At 36.7% G+C, this 22,619-nt stretch overlaps 1 protein-coding gene across 1 annotated transcript in view; it reads left to right on the top strand.

The window, feature by feature from the left end:
* The window catches only part of sts (steroid sulfatase (microsomal), isozyme S), a 37,717-nt gene extending 15,355 nt beyond the window's left edge, over positions 1-22,362 (top strand). Inside the window, exons 4-11 of the mRNA XM_028800867.2 lie at positions 4,198-4,319; positions 8,340-8,462; positions 13,194-13,599; positions 15,229-15,365; positions 15,646-15,783; positions 17,863-18,022; positions 18,509-18,630; positions 21,830-22,362. Coding sequence (XP_028656700.1) covers positions 4,198-4,319; positions 8,340-8,462; positions 13,194-13,599; positions 15,229-15,365; positions 15,646-15,783; positions 17,863-18,022; positions 18,509-18,630; positions 21,830-22,218 — 1,597 coding nt within the window. The 3' untranslated portion in view covers positions 22,219-22,362. The remainder of the gene's footprint in view (positions 1-4,197; positions 4,320-8,339; positions 8,463-13,193; positions 13,600-15,228; positions 15,366-15,645; positions 15,784-17,862; positions 18,023-18,508; positions 18,631-21,829) is intronic.
* The last annotated feature ends 257 nt before the right edge of the window (positions 22,363-22,619 follow it).

The raw sequence follows: 22,619 nt of genomic DNA on the forward strand, positions 1-22,619 counted from the left end.
ACTAGTATCCCTGAAACCTACGAAAAAACTCGGGTCACCTTAAATTCCCTCGCACCTCCTCATCAGCGTCTTTTGTTTTGCAAATGTGTCGATCAGCACCAGCAGCAGGCAGCCTGCTATCCCAAATCCCACCAACGCAGCTTTAGTCATACACAAAGTTTTCCCAGCTCAAGTCTGTGTATTGTGGTGTGAGGTGCCTTGAATTGTATTGGGTAAATAATATATCATTATTTGGAACACATACATTTCATGTGTGTTCTGTGTCTACAACGATCTGTGTAAATATAGGATGATAGGAAATACGAGGTAAGAAATGTTGAACACATAACTAGAACAGAAACTTTTTTCATGTTCTACTAATAACTGGCAAAATGCTGATGTAAAGTATATAATGTGTGAAGGCTGAAGACCAAATATCAAATAAACACTTTCACAAAAGTCACAGATATAACAAAACAAGTACGCTTTTTTTCTAGAATTTAACCAAAGTAAAAGAAATTGGGATAGGGAATGACACACACACATACATATACATTTGCTTGGCTGGTGCAGAGGTAAGAACTGCTGTCTTCAAGTCGAGAGGTTGTGGGTTTGATTCCAGGTCCTTCATGCATTACCTGTTTTGAGTAGTGAGCGGCTATTATTATTATTATTATTATTATTATTATTATTATAAAATAAAAACTTACATTTGATTTATTTGAGTCTGTAACAGCCAGTATAAATTTATGGTACTTGTAAAATTTAGAGTTTTGTTTTATTATTCACTTTTATTCTGTCAGTCACATTCACCATCCCCTCACTCTGCGTGTGGCAGATTCACTGGCAGGATGACACCCAACCTCTTGCTGCATGCAAACAGTGCCATCTTTCGCCTTTAGGCCTGGTGCAGCAGTGTTGTTCTTATATGTGAGTGGACGTTTCTTGCAGGGGGGCTTCTGTTCTCTTTCTCCAATGTCTTCTGAGTTCACCTGTTATAGCATGTCTTTATTTGAAAACTAACAGTGTCAGATCAGGGGGAGTGTGAAAATGACCGAGACTTTTTGAATGCACAGAGAAGGGTTAGGGCTCAATACAGTTAGCATCTGTTTAGACCTGGGCTATCACATTGTTATTCGATTACTGAAAATATTCAGATGTGAAATACATCTGAATATCCAGATCTCTCCACTCAATGCAGGTGCACCCTATTCATCTTTTTGATTGCATAGCTTATTATGAATAGCAGCCTTTTCTTGTCAAATGCAAGCTGCTGTACAGAGGTTCTTATGGCCCAGTACCACAGTCCCCATCTCCTTGTCATCTATAGGGGCATTCTTTCCAAATCTGGACTTGGATGTTTCCATTAGTCTAGACAAATCTAATGGCTTCTTTCAAAAGTGAGAAGTGTCTTCATTTTGATTAGTGGATGCATGTTAATTGCCCGTTCCCATTAAAGCATGTAAACAGGAACAGACTCGACACACGTAAAAAGGTTTGGGGCAGCCACCCGTATAATATTCCTGGCTGAAAATGTTTTTTTGAAAGTAGCACAGAGCTGTTGACAATACTGAGTCCAAAACAGAACTGATGAGGATTGGAAAAGATGGCGGCTTTAAGGGATCAGACCAGAAGTCATGTAGGGGAACTGGAAGTGATGTCCTTCTGACATCAGCCTTTGCACCGGAAGTGACCTTCTTCTGGGAGCCAGAATTGGAAGTGACCTGGTCCATAGAGATAACATGAGAAGGTTTAGTGCACTCCTCAGCCCAGACCCGTCGGTCGGGCATACCGGTTCGAGAAGTCTTGGCACCGAGAAAGGGCATCGGCATTGGCTTGCAGTACACCACAGCAATAAACGACCGAATACTTATATGGCTGCAGATCCCAAAACCACCTCATGACACGTGGATTGGACTCCTTGTGCAAGGCCATCCACTGTAATGGGGCATGGTCCGTTACAAGAGTGAATTGACGCCCCAAGAGGTAGTATCTCAGCTAAGTAATCACCCATTTAATAGCCAAAGCTTCTTGCTCCACTGCTGTATACCTAGTTTCACGATCCAACAGTTTCTGGCTCAGGTACATAATGGGGTGTTCAACTCCATCGACGCTTTGGCTCAGCACGGCTCCATGACCTGTGTCCGAAGCATCCGTCTGGAGAATGAAAGGCATAGAAAAGTCAGGTGCCTTCAATATAGGAGCTGACGTGAGTGCCATTTTCAGGTCACTGAATGCAGCCTCTGATGTTTCAACCCATACCACGTGATTAGGTCTTCCCTTCTTTGTAAGGTTTGTCAAGTGCGTTGCTCTCATGAAAAACCTGGGTACACACCGGCGATAGTTACCCGCTAAGCCGAAAAAGGCCTGACCTGTCTCTTGTTTATCGGATGGGGCCAATTTAAAATGGCATCTATTTTAGAACACTGTGGTCTCACCATACCCTGGCCCACTAGGTAGTCTAAATATTTGGCTTCTACCAACCCAAAGTAACACTTTTTCGGGTTAATACAAAGCCCAGCTTTTGCCAGTGACCACAATACAGCTCCAACCTTCTGCATGTGTTCCTCCCAGGTGTTGGAATAGATGACAACGTCATCCAAGTAGCACTATATGAATTATGAGGACAGAACACTTTGTCCACCAGATTTTGGAAGGTCGCAGGTACCCCATGTAATCCAAATGGGAGAACATGAGACTGCCAGTGCCCGCTAGGGGTGCTAAACACTGTCCGTTAAGGGAACCTGCCAGTACCCCTTAGTCATATCTAAAGTAGTCAAGAATTTGGTGTTTCCTAGCCACTCGAAGAGGTCGTCCACTCGCGGCATCAGATATGCATCAAATTGGGAGACTTGGTTAAGCCGACAGAAGTCATTGCAGAACCTCCAACTTCCATTGGACTTAGTGACATGACGACCAGACTGGACCAGGGACTATAACTTTCCTCAATCACGCCTAGGTCCAGAATTTGTCTGATCTCCAGTTCCACTTCAGCCTTTTTTGCCTCAGGAATTCTGTACGGACGTTCTCGGACTATAACCCCAGGTTTTGTCACAATGTCATGCGCAACCAGGGAGGTCCGTCCTGGATTTTCACTGACTACCTCAGGGACAGACAGGATAACTGCTTCGAGCTCCTGTCGTTGTTGGCAAGTCAAATTATCTCAGAAATTAAGGTTTTTAATTTATGAGCGAAGAGAGAGCGGGGCTGTCCAGAGGTGGGCTCGGAATCCCTGTCCTTCCACGGTTTCAGCAAATTGATATGATAAATCCGCTCACTGGGTTGACAATTTGGTTGTTTCACCAAATAATCGACCAGCCCCTTCCTCTCCTTAATTTCATAGGGGTCCTGCCAATGAACCAGTAATTTGGAACATGAGGTAGGAACTAAAACCATGACTCGATCTCCCGGGTGGAACTCCCGAAGAGATGTACCATGGTTATAGCATCGGACCTGGGCTGCTTGCTCCTTTTCCATGTGCGTTTTCAATACAGGTCTAATCTTCTCAAATCTATCGCGTAACTGTGCGACATACACCAATATATTTGTTGAAGAGAGGGCCTCTTCTTCCCAGCCTTCTTTTAAAATGTCTAATATGCCCCGGGGTTGCCGTCCATATAGTAGTTAAAAAGGTGAGAACCCCGTGGAGGCTTGTGGGACTTCCCGATATGCAAAAATGATGAGGAGGAGGAGCTGATCCCAGTTCCTTCCGTTTTCGTTGACTACCTTAAGCAACATCTGTTTATGAGTTTGATTGAACCTCTCTACAAGACCGTCGGTTTGAGGCTGATATACAAGGTCTTTAAGTGCTTTATTTGAAGTAACTTGGCAGCCTCCCTGAACATCTGCGATGTGAAAGGCATCCCTTGATCCGTCAGGATTTTCTTAGGGATGCCGACTTGAACAAAGACCCCTACTAATTCCCGTGCGATAGCTTTTGAAGTAGCTGAGTGCAGCGGAACAGCTTCCGGAAACTGGGTAGCATAGTCTACCAGGACCATTATATATTTATGACCTCTGGCTGAGGGTTCTAGGGGTCCCACCAGGTCAACCCCAATTTGGAATATTACATTTTTGCATTATATAAGGAAATAAAGAAAGTTAAAAAGAAAAATGCCTTTATTTTATATATTGTCCCTAATATAAAGAACCTGTCAATAAACATGATATATTGTTATACAGTACTGGATAACCTTCCATTTTATTTTCTTTATATAGAACTCCCAATATTGACAAACTTGCTAATGAAGGAATGAAGTTAAATCATCACATTGCTGCTTCGCCATTATGCACCCCCAGTAGAGCCGCATTTATGACTGGGAGATACCCTGTTCGATCAGGTAAAAAAATTATGCATTATTATTCATAATAAAGCACAGAGCACTTGTGATTTATTCATTTATTTATTTTGGTATACTGCAAAAATGATATCTAAGCTAGTGAAAACATTTTATATCGAACAATTAAGTCTTGTTTTCCTTATTGTAAGATTTATTCACTAATCAAGAAATTTGTATTTAAGATTATGTATCTTATTTTAAGAAGTCTTGTAAAGTAACTTTTGCTTACGTCATTGGAATATTTTGTGGTAAATGAAAGCAAAACAACTTTTTTTTTGTATTGCATTTTTTGCAGTGTAACACGAATCACAAATGTTTTAGATATTCAAAACTATGTGGCATTTTATTTCACAATATTCTTAAATAAAGTTCTTGTTTTTTTACAAGATTTGACACTAGTGAACTGTTTCACACATTTGGTTACTTTTGAAGCTTTATGTTCGCTCTTTGTGTCTCACTGCAGGGCTCAACACTGATTTTTAAAAGTGGTTGCCAGGTCTGTTAATCATGCATCAACTTTTGGTTGCTGAAACTGAAAATACGGTGGCCATATTTGAAATAATTAGAATGCTAGGCAATTATATGTTAGCTGCTTTATAGCATTTTAATCTAAAATGTTATCACTTAATATGACAGAATTCTGGCTCTGAGCACACCCAGTATTTGAGTATTTGAGTCAAGCAGTTTGTTCAAATATAATTTGATCCTGCAATCTGTTTTATAGTCTTTCTTTCATCTAATACTGTGCAGCAGTAAATGAAAATTACTTGCTTAAACAAATGTAAACTCCTAGAGTTGGTTCAGTATGCCATCCCCAAGTTCAATAAAATAAAAATGTTGTCCTACTTTTCGCATAAATCCTCAGTTCAAAACAGTATAAGCAACAGCATAGGTAGTCCTTGCAGGTTGCAATAAAGTATTAGCAATTTAAATTTTTTAACAAAGTACAAAGTAATAGATTCATTATACATACAGTGCAGCCGTTATGTTATGTTACAGTCTTATTACAAAATGGATTAAATTCATTTTTTTCCTCAGAATTCTACACACAACAGCCCATAATGACAACGTGAAAAAAGTTTACTTGAGGGTTTTGCAAATTTATTAAAAATAAAAAAACTGAGAAATCACATGTACATAAGTATTCACAGCCTTTGCTCAATACTTTGTCGATGCACCTTTGGCAGCAATTACAGCCTCAAGTCTTTTTGAATATGATGCCACAAGCTTGGCACACCTATCCTTGGCCAGTTTCGCCCATTCCTCTTTGCAGCACCTCTCAAGCTCCATCAGGTTGGATGGGAAGCGTCGGTGCTCAGCCATTTTAAGATCTTTCCAGAGATGTTCAATCGGATTCAAGTCTGGGCTCTGGCTGGGCCACTCAAGAACATTCACAGAGTTGTCCTGAAGCCACTCCTTTGATATCTTGGCTGTGTGCTTAGGGTCGTTGTCCTGCTGAAAGATGAACCGTCGCCCCAGTCTGAGGTCAAGAGCACTCTGGAGCAGGTTTTCATCCAGGATGTCTCTGTACATTGCTGCAGTCATCTTTCCCTTTATCCTGACTAGTCTCCCAGTCCCTGCTGCTGAAAAACATCCCCACAGCATGATGCTGCCACCACCATGCTTCACTGTAGGGATGGTATTGGCCTGGTGATGAGCGGTGCCTGGTTTCCTCCAAACGTGACGCCTGGCATTCACACCAAAGAGTTCAATCTTTGTCTCATCAGACCAGAGAATTTTCTTTCTCATGGTTTGAGAGTCGTTCAGGTGCCTTTTGGCAAACTCCAGGCGGGCTGCCATGTGCCTTTTACTAAGGAGTGGCTTCCGTCTGGCCACTCTACCATATAGGCCTGATTGGTGGATTACTGCAGAGATAGTTGTCCTTCTGGAAGGTTCTCCTCTCTACACAGAGGACCTCTGGAGCTCTGACAGAGTGACCATCGGGTTCTTGGTCACCTCCCTGACTAAGGCCCTTCTCCCCCGATTGCTCAGTTTAGATGGCCGGCCAGCTCTACGAAGAGTCCCGGTGGTTTCGAACTTCTTCCACTTACGGATGATGGAGGCCACTGTGCTCATTGGGACCTTCAAAGCAGCAGAAATTTTTCTGTAACCTTCCCCAGATTTGTGCCTCGAGACAATCCTGTCTCGGAGGTCTACAGACAATTCCTTTGACTTCATGATTGGTTTGTGCTCTGACATGAACTGTCAACTGTGGGACCTTATATAGGTGTGTGCCCTTCCAAATCATGTCCAATCAACTGAATTTACCACAGGTGGACTCCAATTAAGCTGCAGAAACACCTCAAGGATGATCAGGGGAAACAGGATGCACCTGAGCTCAATTTCGAGCTTCACGGCAATGGCTGTGAATACTTATGTACATGTGCTTTCTCAATTTTTGTATTTTAATAAATTTGCAAAAATCTCAAGTAAACTTTTTTCACGTTGTCATTATGGGGTGTTGTGTGTAGAATTCTGAGGAGAAAAATGAATTTAATCCATTTTGGAATAAGGCTGTAAAATAACAAAATGTGGAAAAAGTGATGCGCTCTGAATACTTTCCGGATACACTGTATAGTATAACACATTCTGTATAGCAAACATCATTTGAGTGAAAATATGTCCTCTCCATATTTAATTGTAAAATAAATCTAATAGCAGGCTGTTGTGCGTATCATCTCTGCCTACTTACCTTTTTTTGCATTTTTTTTAATATTTAGCAGCATTTCTCTTATTTAATATTTTATTTGTTTCTAAAATATCGATCCTTGTATCTTGTATTCAAATAAGAAAACAATTATTACTACTAAAATATACTATTTCATTAACATTGCAGTACTTTGAAGAAACAAAAAAAGTTAAGAATGTGTCAAAAAGTGCTGTTTTTACTTGTATGTAATGAAAATTATTGAAAGTCAACGTATTCTGCTATGTGATGCAATCTTAGCTGTCTTATCATGTTTGCAGTGCCAAATATCATAGCTGACTTTTTCCTAGCTGTTCTTGCAGTTAGTGTATCTTTCATTTTCACACACTTTAACATACTTCCACACAGCAGATATATTATAGTGACTGCAGGCTCTGTGTGACTTTTCAGCCTTTCATGTTCGTCTTATAATATTCCTGTTACGTGCACTACTGGCTCACATGCTCTTATATGGTGGATGGCTGTTACACTGTTTTTAACTTGCTTTACTTGCACAAAAGAAAGACATGAAGTGTGTTTTAATTGAAAAACTGACTAGCAATTGGCAAGTTATATGCTGATCTGCCAGTTATGCATAATGAGCAAAAATTGACCATTTTAGATTCACTTCCAAAAAAAAACAGTGGAACACTAATGTGGTTGACATTCTTGGCAATCAGGGGCAAAAGTGGGTGCCGGTTGTCACTGGCCACTATTTTAAGGCAACCGGCAAAAATGTGCCAATAACATATCCGTACAAAAGTACCATGCAGGTGGCGCAGTGGTAGCACTGCTGCTTTGTAGTAAGGAGATTGTGGGTTTGCTTCTCTGGTTCTCCCTGTGTGGAGACTGCTTTGAGTAGTGAGAAAAAGTGCTATATAAATGTAAAGAATTATTATTATTACAATGCTGGCAAGAGAACAGAACCTTATGGCATGTCTTTGTTAGTAGTTTTTAAGGATAACATGACAATATTTTATTTCTGTGATTTTACACATCAGGGCATAAATAAAAAAATAATTTAATCCTCATCAGTTTCTAAAATTAGGTAATCTTACAAACCCATAACATACTGTATTTTATTTTGTCATTATTTAATAGAAAACGGGTAAAAAGCATGTGCCAAAAGAAAATACTTTTTCTGTTTTCATATACTGTAACTAATAATGGCAATTAGTAACAGGTACTGATAAGCTAATGTGTTTGATTACACTAAAAAAAAACTAAATATCTGTATGTAAACTGCAGGAAAGTTTATTTTTGTGCATATCATATTCTACAGTATTATACAGTATTACAAATAACTAAAATATAAAATGTAATTCTCATTCCAGGAATGGCTAGCACAGGCAGAATTGGAGTATTTATAATAGCAGCTGCATCAGGCGGACTACCAACTGAGGAGCTTACATTTGCTAAACTTGCAAAGCAGAATGGGTACTCCACAGGATTTATAGGTGAAATTATTTATATTAAAAACTAGCTGAAGTACCCAACATTGTCTGGGTTACTTCTATAATGAGTTAAAGTAAGAAGGCAGATATTTATGTGTTTTTTAAATGCTGACCCTGTTGTCATTGCTGGCTAAAATGAAGTGGTCCATCCGTCATCTACAGTATGGCTCTAATAACTAGCTACATTATTTGTAGGTGAAATAAAAAATTTACAGAAGCTTCCAGAATAAATAAATATATTAATAAATAAAAAAAACAATATCCTTCATGAGTCGAGAATTTGCTAATTCCGTAACTGTGGAGCTCCTTGCTGGGTTGGAGCCATGAACCCTACCTCTTTGTATTTACTGGTTTACGGTGGTGTCACTAATAAATGTTTAATCCTTGATTAATACACTGGAAGATTTGTTAAATAATCAAATTACTGGTACAGTGTGTAAGTTGAGCAAAACTACCATTTTTATTATTGTTTCCTCTATTGAACTGCTATACATGATGAACGTTTTGAAAACTATGCAGGATATGTTAAGATAGGTTAACTGTAATATACATGCACAATTTCTTGAACATCACTTAGCTATTTTGGAATAACGGATGTTTTTTTTTTTGGTTATGGCTCTTCCATTACGACTTGCCTATGAAATTCTTACACTCATGTTTAACCCTGTATTTTAAATTGTAAGAATGTGCATTTGTTGCTAACCCACAGTCAGCACCAGGGATTGGCCTGCAGGTGCCAGGCATAAAAAGGCTCACGTTAAAGGCATTTTTCCTTTTCCATCAAGTGTTTACAATTCATGTTTGCCACAGTGTCTGCAAAACTGTAATTGAAGCAGTGCAGCTTGTGGGTTTTTCCATTCTGGACAGTTGAGTCACTGTGGGGAAAAACAGTGTAGGAATGTAATTTAGTGGGCAGTTAACAAAAAGGAAGAACAGGTTCTCCTGCACGTTAAAATGTGTTTAACTTTATATATTTTCCTTTGTGCCCCCTGCATCCAAACTGTAAATTATTTTAAAAGGAGATCTACTCCATTTTTAAAGTTAAAGTAACTTTAACACAAAATCTTCCAGTCTTAATCGCTCTCCTTTTAAAAATGGGTAAAACCTGGAGGATCGTACATACTACCACTCTGCTTCGTTTGTGAACATGAATCAATTGACAAGTTATTTTGTCGTGCCAGCATGTATCAAAAATTGTAACTGTCTTTCTTTCACAGTTTAAGAGTTTACCTTTAAATGAAAACATAAGAAACTGAAAAAAATCACGCATATATCACAGCTTTTAAATACGATATACATTTTACAAAACTTCCCTAAAATGCCAATAAAACGAAAAAAATATATATACAGTAACTACATAAACAAGACTAATGTACTTCTGTTTTAGGAAAAGATGAGATATCACATCCCAGACTGCCAGTTATTCCATTTAGCCAATATCCATGTGATTAGCAAGAAAAATAACACAGAATGCAAGAAATACCATTGCTTTCACACACTTTTTGATAATCTATGACAGTACAGCAATTTAAGTTTAGATTTGACTTTTATTCATTATCTGAGAATTTAAGTATGATCCAATCATTCCAATTTCATGTTAGGCATATTTTAATTCCCCTCAAAATTATACTTTGCATAGATCTTTTGCAACTTAGACTATCAAATGTGCAGCTTAGGTTAGAGCCTTCTGAAAGAGATTCCGTCAATTGCCTTCCTCTCTCAGTCACGTTTGTGCCCCCGCTACTTTGTTGGATTACAATTTGTATCTGTTTGAAAGCTAGGAGATACTATAAATTTGTAGTCATTTTTTGGAAAAATACCAGATAAGTTCTTTGACCATGGGAAAGGTGCTATAAAAAATTATAATTATTATTGTTACTGCTTGATAAACACTGTATTGTGATAACCAACACTATACTATTATCACATTCTTGCTATATGCCAAAATGGAAGGAACTTAAAAAGCAGTTTTTTTTGTGAAATTATATGTCCAACATTCTTCAAAGCTGTCCTCAACTAACACTCTTTTAAAGTTATCTGTGCTCCATTCCTGCTTGTTCTAGTTTTATGGAGATGGTGGTTTTTGTATATGACTGTTTAGTTATTTGGCAGCTGTAAATTGGGCTCTGCAAGCATGTGTGTTTATAGGTATGTATAAGCTGGAATACTTAATGTATTTTGTAAGTCTGTTTGGCTTGTTGACTCACATTATGTGTGGTTTGATACTTTGAATCAGACACAATTTTATAAATAAAAGCTCAACCAAATTTGTTCTATACATAGTGACTGAAGTTTCACCATTGTTGGCTAGTGGACAGTAGCTCCCTGTATTTTTTCATTTATAGCCATACACAGTACATGCACCCATCTTTTTAAGCACCCACTTCTTTATTATAGAACTTCTGAGAACCAAAATCTATCTTCTTATTTCGGCTGCTCCCGTTAGGGGTTGCCACAGCGGATCATCTTCTTTCATATCTTTCTGTCCTCTGCATCTTGTTCTGCTACACCCATCACCTGCATGTCCTCTCTCTCCACATCCATAAACCTTCTCTTAGGCCTTCCTGTTTTCCTCTTGCCTGGCAGCTCTGTCTTTAACATCTTTTTCCCAATATACCCAGCATCTCTCCTCTGCACAATCTCAAACCAACTCAATCTCACCTCTCTGACTTTGTCTCCCAACCGTCCAACTTGAGCTGACCCCCTGATGTACTAATTTCTAATCCTATCCATCTTCGTCACACCCAGTGTAAATCTTAGCATATTTAATTCTGCTACCTCCAGCTCTGTCTCCTGCTTTTTTGGTCAGTGCCACCGTCCCCAACCCATATAACATAGCTGGTCTCACTACCATCCTGTAGCCCTTCCCTTTCACTCTTGCTGATGCCCGTCTTTCACATATTACTCCTGACACTCTTCTCCACCCATTCCACCCAGCCTGCACTCTCTTTTTCACCTCTCTTCCACAATCCCCATTACTCTGTACTGTTGATCCCAAGTATTTAAACTCATCCACCTTCGCCAACTCTACTCCTTTCATCCTCACCATTCCTCTGACCTCCCACTTATTTACACACATGTATTCTGTCTTTTTCCTTCTGACCTTCATTCCTCTCCTCTCTACAGCATATCAACACCTTTCCAGGGTCTCCTCAACCCGCTACCTATTATCACTATAGATCACAATGTCATCAGCAAACATCATAGTCCATGGGGACTCCTGTCTAATTTCATCTGTCAACCTGTCCATCACCATTGCAAATAAGAAAGGGCTCAGAGCCGATCCCTGATATAATCCCACCTCCAACTTGAATGCATCCGTCACTCCTACCGCAGACCTCACCACTGTCACACTTCCCTTATACATATCCTGTACAACTCTTACGTTCTTCTCTGCCACTCCCGATTTCCTCATACAATACCACAGCTCCTCTTGAGGCACCCTGTCATATGCTTTCTCCAGGTCCATAAAGAAACAATGCAACTCCTTCTGGCCTTCTCTATACTTCTCCATCAACATCCTCAGAGCAAACATCACATCTGTGGTGATCTTTCTTAGCATGAAACCATACTGCTGCTCACTAATCATCACCTCACTTCTTAACCTAGCTTCCACTACTCTTTCCCATAACTTCATGCTGTGGCTCATCAATTTTATCCCCCTGTAGTTACTACAGTCCTGTACATCCCCCTTATTCTTAAATATTGGCACCAGTACAAGAACCAAAAATTGAGAACCAAAATCTATGCTGGTAGCATTGAAGTGCAAGGAAGGAACATAAGAGGGCTCTTTCATGCACACTTTTACACTCAGTCTTACTATTGAGGAGTTGCCAGTTATCATATTATGGTTGTTTTTGGAATGCAGGGAGAAAGTGGAGTTCGTAGAGAAAACACATACAGACATGGGGAGAATGTGCAGACTTCACATAGACAGTGACTGGGTCAGAAATCAAACACCTGTCACGGAAGCTCTGACCTACTAGTGCTAGTCATTTTGCCAACATGCTGCTTCAACAAATTGTTTATATGTGAGAAATAAATATTAAACACAATAAAGTACTAGTCTAGTGTACTTGTGTAGGTCTTCTGTTACCACTGTCTTAAGTCTGTAAAGTCTACATATAAAACAATACTGTTGTGGTTTAAAGGAAATTCTTTAGTATTTTTAGCTCATTTCATTCACAACCTCCCCACAACAAATAATTACTCACAAAGGCACACAGTTATTAAAGGTGTGTATAAACAAAGTGTAACACTGTTGATATTACTACATACAATGAGTATGTTTAAAGATGTTATTCTGTGAATATTAGCAAAATACTTATAAACACTTGATATTCATTAATCATTATATGAGATACTCTGTAACTTACTGGAGTTTAATAATTGTGCAAAAAAAGCCACTGATAAAAAAGATGGTTACAAAATGATGTATGTATATTCATATTTTAAACCTGAAGCATTATATATGAATGCAGTTCAATACAGCAAACATTTTAATTAGGAAAGAAAAGCAATGTGCACATGTAGCAACCCAAAAACATGAAATGTAGTAATAGAGAACATAAAACTGGATGGGTGTAGATATTGTTGAGGTTAGAGACAAAATTGTGCTTTTGTAAAGTGAATTACATTTGTAGGTTTTATCAGTAAATGTAAGTACTGTAAATGTTATGGTATAATATTTAAACCAGAAAAGCTAGAAAAATGTAACCTTTTTTATCTTCTCAGGTAAATGGCACCTGGGTTTGAACTGTGAAAGAAGAGATGATTTTTGTCACCATCCACTAAATCATGGTTTTGATTACTTTTATGGAATTACAATGACAAATTTAAGAGATTGTTCGCCTCAGCATGGCACTGTTTTTTGTAAAGCATCAGAGTTTAAATTAATTGTCCCAACCTTAGTCTTAATTATACTTTTGCATTTTGTGGGATTAGTGACTGTCCCAAGGATGCTGTTACAGCTACTGGCTCTGCTCGTAACAATTTCTGTCATTGTTTTTGCACTTTTTGTTTTTACATTTCCCTATTTCAATTGCTTCTTAATGAGAAATCATCAGATTATAGAGCAGCCATTTGCTGCAGAAAATCTCACTCAAAAAATGACAAATGAAGCCATAAATTTCATTCAGAGGTAAAGTTTTATTTCTTATGTTTTGCTTGGCATTCAAGCATAAATTAAAAATACAGTAAAGCATAAATTACCATTTTTCTGTCTATATTCAGCTTATGTGAAAAATGTAATTTAATTTATTTGTAGATTAGTATTAACTTTTAAAACGAATGTAAACAAAAGTTCAGAAAATCATGATGACACTTCAAAAGCTTTGTTTGCATGCGTAATTTAAAAACTTTGTCCTGAAAAGAATGCAATTAGTATAGTAAAAGTGAGCATTATAAAGTACATTTTTTGTATTGTATTTGTATATAATTTGAAGATTTACTACGTTACATAAAATTGATTTAATAGTAATCTGCACATTTGCTAAGTAGACATCTTCAACTGCTTTAACAACAATAAAGTGATCTGAATAAAAAAATAATTATATATAAAGGATAAATATTTGGCTTTCTCAGTCAGGTTTCAAGGGGAGTGCTGTGCCACTTGTAACCTCCTTCTTTCTTATGTAGTGGTTATTTTTCCTGCATGTTTGCCTGGCCATTTATGGAAAATCTTGAATACATTTTTGAAAGATGTACGCATGTGCCTTCACATTGGCCTGTGGTGGTAGTTCATCTATAGATGCAGTGCTTTTTTAAGGTTTTATTCCCATTTTAATGTAATATTGAAAGTTCTTATTTAATGATAATGTAAAAGTACTTAAAAAGAAGGAGCTTTAAACTAAGTGGATTGATTTTGCACAGTTTCCGTGTTTAATGAGATGTAACTAAGGCTTAAACTGCAATACCTTTTGAAAATTAGGTAACTGAAATATTAAGGTATTGGGACATCATAGGTCTTAGCTAACCAGCACACCTGGTTATTATTCTCACCTTCCTTATCTAAACATTTGTGTATGTTTGTATAAACAAACTTAATTTATTTAAAATAAGGCAAATTATTCTGTGGTTTGCAAAAATGTCCTCATTGTTTTATCTGTGAAACGATGATGTTATTCAGTCATTAGGTAATATGTGTTCTGTGCTCAAGAGCAGTGACATTTGGTAGTCGGTGCAAGAACAAAGGGAACAAGTAATGTTTTTTTTTTCTCTCTCTGTACTTTACATTGAAAAAATTCATGGAGTTGCTAACTGTAACTCAGACACAATGATGTTTGTAGATAAATCATTAACCATAAAACATATTGCCTAGGTTTTAAAATCAGACTTGCTGTAGTGTAATTTAAGTTGCTTTGAAACTGCTGAAAAAAGAAATCATTTGGTTTTCTCCTTTTCTCGTTTGGAATATTATTGACTTCAACGAATCAATGCTGCACACATTCTGTAAGGCAAAACATTAGGCCCAGTTTTAAGCTGGATGCTCCAAGCATTTAATCGGGCAGCACAAACTGTAAGTGTGTTGTATGAAGTGAAAGAAATTGTCCATCCTCCCCTCCCTTATTTATTACTTTTAGAACCTGTATTCCCCTTTGGCCTTTTTCAACAATAATGAACTTTTAATAATTTAACTTTTTTCCTCCAGTAAAATAAATCAAAACAAAAAATATGAATTCAGCATGGTTCAGTTATTCTTTAATCAGTGGTCTCTAGTATACTGCTTTTATTCATACAATGCAATTCTGTTGTGTCTTTTTAAATACAGAAATAGAAAACAGCCATTCTTATTGGTGTTTTCTTTTGTGCAAGTCCATACTGCACTTTTTGCATCTAAGGCATTCAGAGGAAAAAGCAATCATGGATTGTATGGAGATGCTGTGGAAGAAGTAGACTGGGGTGTAGGTAATTATTTGTAACGCTTGTTATGTTTTTGTGAAGTTACTAGTAAACCTGAGTTTTGCCAAAAATTGTTATTATAATGATAAAATGGTAAAAGTTTACATTTTAGACATACTTGATTAGTTTATGTAATGTGTACACTGCAGTTTTTTAATTACAAAAGCATTATTTTACACAGTTTCAAACTCTACAATACTACACTGTACTTTTAATTAGAATTTTCCAGTCAGTCAATTTTGAGTGATTTAAATTAAATAAAAGTCATAATTTATTTCTCGTCTAGGTCAGATAATTAATAAACTTGATGCCCTTGGCATAAGTGGGAAGACTCTTGTCTATTTTACGTCAGACCAAGGAGCTCATCTGGAAGAAATATCAAGCCAAGGTGATGTCTATGGGGGATCAAACGGTATTTTTAAAGGTAATTTGGTTACTAAATACATGGGAAAAAGTGGCAGACATTTTAAAATATTATTGTCCAATAAATGTACAGTGTCTCTTTATAACAATTTACATTATAACTCATTCTGAAAATTCACTGTTTGTATTTATTTTAGAACATTTGAGTGTAAATACTTAGCTTCATCTTAGAGATGCATACTAATAGGAAAAATGAAGTTTGTAAATGAAGTGTCACTCCAAAATTAGTTGTTATCATATCCTTAGAAAAAAAAAAGTGTACCAACTCAGTGCAAGTCTCAGTCTGAGGATACAGTAGGTTTGGAAGTAGTGAAGATCAAATCTATGATGTGTTCATTAAGCACACTGCACCAGAGCAGAGGTATAACTAGGGTTTTCAGCGCCCAGGGAAGGAAAAGAAACATCAATTTGGCGCCCCCTGGATGCTGCGCCCGGGGACAGATGTCCCCCCTTGCCCCCCCAGCTACGCCACTGCACCAGAGCTAATAATAATGAGCCCCTAGATATTTAGCACGAGGTTATGGATATTGTCAACTGTCTTGTTCTCATATACCAAAACACATTTGCAGCATACTGTTTATAATGGACATCAGAGGCAAAAGTATGAGTGGTGAAAAAAGTCTATACTAATAATGAGAATATTATGGGAAATTCATTTTGGATTAGTCCTTCTATACTAGTTAATAATTTCTAAATTGCTTTGTACCATTAAAAATGATATGGGGATGTATTGAATTTAAAAGGTTTTGTTTTGTTTATTATATAAATGATTGGTAGACATTGTTTGGAAGTTAAAATGTATAAAATATTGCATAAAGTTTTTTATTTCAATCAACCTCATATAAACATTATTACTTTAAAATAGTATTTCAGTTGCATGTCTTGTTGTATTTTACTTACAAAGATCGAGAAGAGGGGAGGTCACATTGTGGGGAGGAATACTGGGACAATAGTGCTGTTTGAAGACTTTCGACTCCTTGAAGCTTTCTTCAGAGAATCAAAATGATACTTCCCCTTCTGTTATTTATACTTTAGTAAAAGGCTGATATATAAAATGTGTCATATACTGTATATATACAGTGTATATATATATATATATATATATATATATATATCCATCCATCCATCCATTTTCCAACCCGCTGAATCCGAACACAGGGTCACGGGGGTCTGCTGGAGCCAATCCCAGCCAACACAGGGCACAAGGCAGGGAACTAATCCTGGGCAGGGTGCCAACCCACCGCAGTATGTATATATATATATATATATATATATATATATATATAGTTTATAGTTGTACACTTTATATTGTCTTAAACATTTAAAATTTTTGAAAAAATTGGTTTAACATAGCTTTAAAACTGTAATTATAATGAGATTCAAATTTGTGATTTTGCTGATAGTCATACTCCTAGGACATGCAGAATGAGGTCCAACTCACATCTTTCATAGGGTTCAATGAGTTGTTTTTGTGATCGGTTGCTTATTTTATTTAACAAAGTAGAAAATAAGTCAATATTTTAAAATGTGTAACAATCAATATTGAAACAGATGCACATGGAACCCCTCACGATGTCCAGTATTTGACAAAAACTTCCTGTTAGGGCTGTGCATGTGTGTGAAATGAATAAAGGTGCATAGAGCATTGAGTTGTGTTGTGGTTTACATCAAGAACCTTCTCAGACTCTCTCAGTCTGTGTGACTGCATTATCCTTAATGTTCAGATCATGTCTAAACAAATCCTTTGTTTTTAGTTTAAATATTATATATATATGTTGGACTTATTTTTTAACAGACCTTGCATACAAATGTTGGCTCTGCACTTCTGCTGATATACTTACTAACAAGTTACTTCTGTGTATATTAATTTCATTTTTTTCCCTTTCACAGTGTTTCTTCAGTAGTACTGTGGCATTACTTTTTATATATAAATACTGACATGCTCTCTTGATTAAAATGCATAAAAGTGCCACATACCATATATATATTGACAATTCTATACACTCCTTTTGTTTGACTACAAGTATTAATATTATTTGAAGAGTCTGTAACTTGCTTCTTTTTATGCATATTTTAAAAGGGGGAAAATCAACTAACTGGGAAGGAGGAATTCGTGTACCTGGTCTTTTAATGTGGAAGGGGGTAATACAAGAAGGTATGCAAAGTGATGAACCAACCAGCAATATGGATATATATCCCACTGTTGTTTCTCTGGCTGGATTAAAAGTACCCAGTGATAGGTAGGTGTACTGTTAGACTATTTAGTTTACAAAATAATAATAATAAAAGTTTGATTTCTCTTGAACTGAGCACTGAGGCAAATATTTTTATTTATTTGGTTTAAAGGGAAATTTGTCTTTTTTTGTTTTTTGTTTGTGTGTTTGTTTTCCTTCCAGAGTTGTAGTCAATGCTAGAGGAAACAGAGGCTGACTACAGCATTTCTAGGCAACATAGTTAGTAGTCTGAGAAGAGGAAGAATCCCCCCCCCCCCCCCCCCCCCCCAAAAAAAAGTTCTTAGTTTTAGCCATGTTCATACTTGTACCAGTATCTCAAATGGTGAGTTTAAAAAGAGAAACATTAAAATAAGCAGTAGATTCAACGCAAAAAGATGTCCTGCTTTCTCTGTTTACTGAATGTTTATTGATTTTGTTTTGTATTCCCCCTCCATAAAGTGTCTGTAATGCATGTATGTATTACTAACTTAACTAATTTGTCCTGTATTGTAGAGTCATAGATGGACAGAATTTGATGCCTCTTTTGCAAGGAAAGACTAAACGTTCTGAACATGAATTCTTGTTCCATTACTGCAATTCCTATTTAAATGCAGTAAGATGGCATCCAAGAGAAAGTAAGTTTTTTTTCCCATTGTATATTTTTATATCCTATTTAGAGAATAGAATACTTAAATTGACATGTTTGAGTATATTTTTTATTATATTAGACCATTTTTAAAGGGGATAAATTATTTGTAAGAATTAAAATATTTCTACATAACAGTATCAGAAAAAAAAAAAATTCTAATCTCTCTCTGTCTCTCTCATTGGCCTTTTTCCGCATTGATTCAGGATGTATGGTTGCTCCTATATTGGGGGTAATAGAGTAGAATTTTTAGACTTGAAAATTTATTACCAATGTTAAAATTTCTCATACTTTCATCAGGTTCAGTGGATAGGTTTTACTCACTTCCAGTCATTAAAAAGTGAATATTTCTACGTGTTGTGTTCTGCTCTGTGCAGTCAGATTTGTTTTCTTTATTCACAAATATGTCCTATTTGTAACAATATGGACATTTTTGGTTTTGTATTAGTCCAGGAAGTAATTTTGAATAAAATAGTAAAATACATCATATTCTTATTAAATATCTGAATGCTTGTGTGAAAAATTAAAACAAATATAAAACTGAGTGTGTATTTCCAGAATGGAATTTCGAGAGGCCTTGAGCTAGTAATGTTTCAAGGTTAAAGAATCCCTCTGTCACAGAAAAAGCCCCTTTATCTTAAAATACCACTGATGTCCATGCTTATCTTGAACTGATTTGTTGCTCCTTGACAATCTCCATACTTCACAAGTAATTATAGCAGTTCATTTCCCACATTTAATTAGGAGTGCATCTTATTTATGTAACCAATTTAGTCCTCTGAACAACATGCAGGAACATTCCTGCTAACACATGAGTAGCTCATTGTGAATTTGTATAGTGTTTCCTATCATTTTTATGATATCCCACGGTGTTTCCTATACTCTGCTTTATTATTTACTGCCCACATAATCTTGAAACCAAAGAATCAACATAAGTCAGGGGATTTATAATGAAAGCCTTGATCTCTTATTTGCAGTAGCCCTTGAAACTTCTATGGCAATTTGAAAACATAATGCTAAGTCAGCAATTAGGTGTCTCTCCATAGCTCCATTACATGTAATGTAGAACAAGGTAATCCCAAAATTTATAAGCATTGAATCTGTAGTGAATAAATACGGGCCTAAAATGAAGCTGCAAATGATAAAAAAATGCTGTTCAAGACAAATAACTCCAGTGCTATCTGTAAGGGCATATGTGAGCACAAGAACAACAGTCAAAAAATATTAGGAAAGCCGAAAGGCAGTTAGAGAAAATATTGTGGAAACAGTGAAAGATGACCAAAAAGATTCTTTCAGTATTTTAATAGTAAAAGAACAGTTACTGAGGACACAAAGTGGATCAGGAACAGCAAGAGCAAATTAAAATGTTAATATAGTGAAATAGCAGTTGATCTGAAGTTGCATTTTTCTGATGGTTACTCATGTAAAGAAGTCAATAACATCCCAGCAGTAACAGGGACAACTAAGGAACTACTGAATGATTTAGAAAGTGTAAAAGGAAAAGTGCTGCGTAGATTAAAAAGGCTGAAATCAAAACAGATTAGTGAGTATGTATAGGAACCTGTGCCGCATGTTTTTTGAAAATCACTGCACACATAAGATTTTACAAAGTACTAAGAGGCTAGCAAATATCCAGTTATATAGAAGGGATGATCAGGAGGATCCAAGTAACTGTGTGAGAGTGAGCTTAAAATAGTTAACAGGTAAATTGATAGAAGCACTTGGCAAGGAAAAGCATCTCATGGCAAAAACGGGTCTGTCAGTTAGCAGTCAGGAAGGGTCTAGACAGGACACATCATGTTTCATTAATATGGCAGAATTCTTTAAAGAAGCAATAAAAGCATATCAGGGAGGTGCGCATGATATTATTTATCTTGATTTTCAGAAGACTTTTGATCAGGTACCACATGAGAAGCTACTGATCAAATGAAATGAAGTGGGAAGTCGTCTGTAGATGGTCACAAAAGTAGTTGAACACAGGAAGCAAAGGGTCATGGTATCAGTAGTGAGGCCACTGCTCTTTATACTTTATGAATCAGAATATAAATTACTGCATAAGCTTGTTGAATTTCCAGATGATACCAAAATAGGTGGAATTGATTTGTGGGTATTGAAGTATAAGTTAAGTAAGGTATTACAAGCAGAAAGTAAAGGTGTTAGATTAAAATACACAGTAAGGGTTTGGAATTGTCAAAGTTCCCTTATGAGAAGGACCTGGTAGTCATAGCGGTATTGTCATCACCTACATCCAGACAATGTGCAGAGGCCATCAAGAAGGCTAACAGGATGTTGAGTTATGTAGGATGATGTGTAGAGTAGAAGTCATGGGAGGTTATGCTGAAGTTGTATAACACTCTAGTGAGGCCTCACCTGGAGTACTGTGTGCAGTTTTGGTCTCCATATTACAAAAAGAGACATAGCAGAGCTAGAGAAGTGCAACTAGGCCAATTGCAGGACAGCAAGCTATGAAGTGTGAGAAAAGATTAAAAAAAAAGTTCACCTTCTTTATTTTAAGTAAATTAAAATTACAAGGTGACATAATTGAACTTTTTAACATTACAGGAAGAATTAGTTCATTGGATTCTGGGCTGTTATTTTAAAGTGAATTCAACAACACGAATACGGAGACCCATTTGGAAGCTTGTTTGATGTAACTTTTGCACCAACCTTAAAAATTGTCTCTTCACACAGAGAACACATGAAATAAATTACTAAGTAGTGTGGTAAAGAGCAATACTTGTGAAATCTTCAAATCTTGATCTAATGTTATCTTAGATAGGTAGAATTGGTGAGCATTCTTGGGTTGAATGGCTTGTTCTCACCACAGTTGTTCTGAAGTTCTGCTTACAGTAACTGTTTACATAACTGTAACTTGGCTCCATGTATAAAACAACAAAATAAAATCTGACTGCATTTTTAAATAATAAAACATTAACGTTTTAGAGAGTTAGATTTTGCAATGATAGTTAAGAAAAAGTTGTTTCCCTTTTTACCATCAGTTAAAGAGCTTGTGCCATCTCTCGGCACCCTTAACCCCAAACATCTTAATTATATTGTCTCATATACTATATTTATGTGTGAGTACTATTTTGGTCATTTATCTTTGGCTTTCTCCAGTACAATGCAACGTATTTGAAAGATGAATGTAACAAATTGTAATTTACTGCCTGCGTATTTTTCTTTTTCAGGTAATTCTGTCTGGAAAGCTTTTTTCTTCACTCCTAATTTCTATCCCAGTGATTCAGACCTTTGCCTCGACACCCATGTTTGTTTTTGCATGGGTACGTATGTCACCATTCATGATCCACCTTTGCTTTTTGATCTTTCCAAAGACCCATCAGAGAAGAATCCACTGACCCCAGCAACAGAACCACAGTTCTACTCGGTGTTGGATGTTATACAAGAAGCTGTTGTCAATCATTCACGAACTTTAAGTGATGTTCCAAACCAGCTCTCTGTGAATAATATCATATGGAAACCCTGGCTACAGCCATGTTGCTCTTCTTTAACCAATTTATGTGTTTGTGCTAAAGACCAAGAAACAGCAACTTCTGAGAAAGACACTGAACTTAAATAAAGTGAAAACGTACAGCTCCTTTACTGAGGTTGCCTGTGTCAACGACAGTCACATAGTCTACGCTTACTGTATTTTTAGCTGGATTTTTAACATTAGAAAATGTGCTTCTTACAAGAAAATAAATTAACACTTATTTGGGTGGGAGGATACTGTAAATGCAGTTCTTGTTTTTTAGAAGTTTCATGCTGTCTGTTTGAACTTGTAGACTCATTTTCACAAAATAGAGAACTTCCACATTCAAATTAAATCTTGCATTCAAGGAAGCATTCAAATAAAATGAATCAAAATCACAGCCCAAATAGTCCACAAAAGGATGGAACTTGCACTTTACCTTGGCCAAAGTTAATTCACTCCAGCCTTTGCAGAACTCGCTTTTCTTCATGCTAAATGCTGTCCAGCTC

This window comes from Erpetoichthys calabaricus, chromosome 4, assembly GCF_900747795.2.
Source record: "Erpetoichthys calabaricus chromosome 4, fErpCal1.3, whole genome shotgun sequence".
Classification (NCBI taxonomy): Eukaryota; Metazoa; Chordata; class Cladistia; order Polypteriformes; family Polypteridae; genus Erpetoichthys; species Erpetoichthys calabaricus.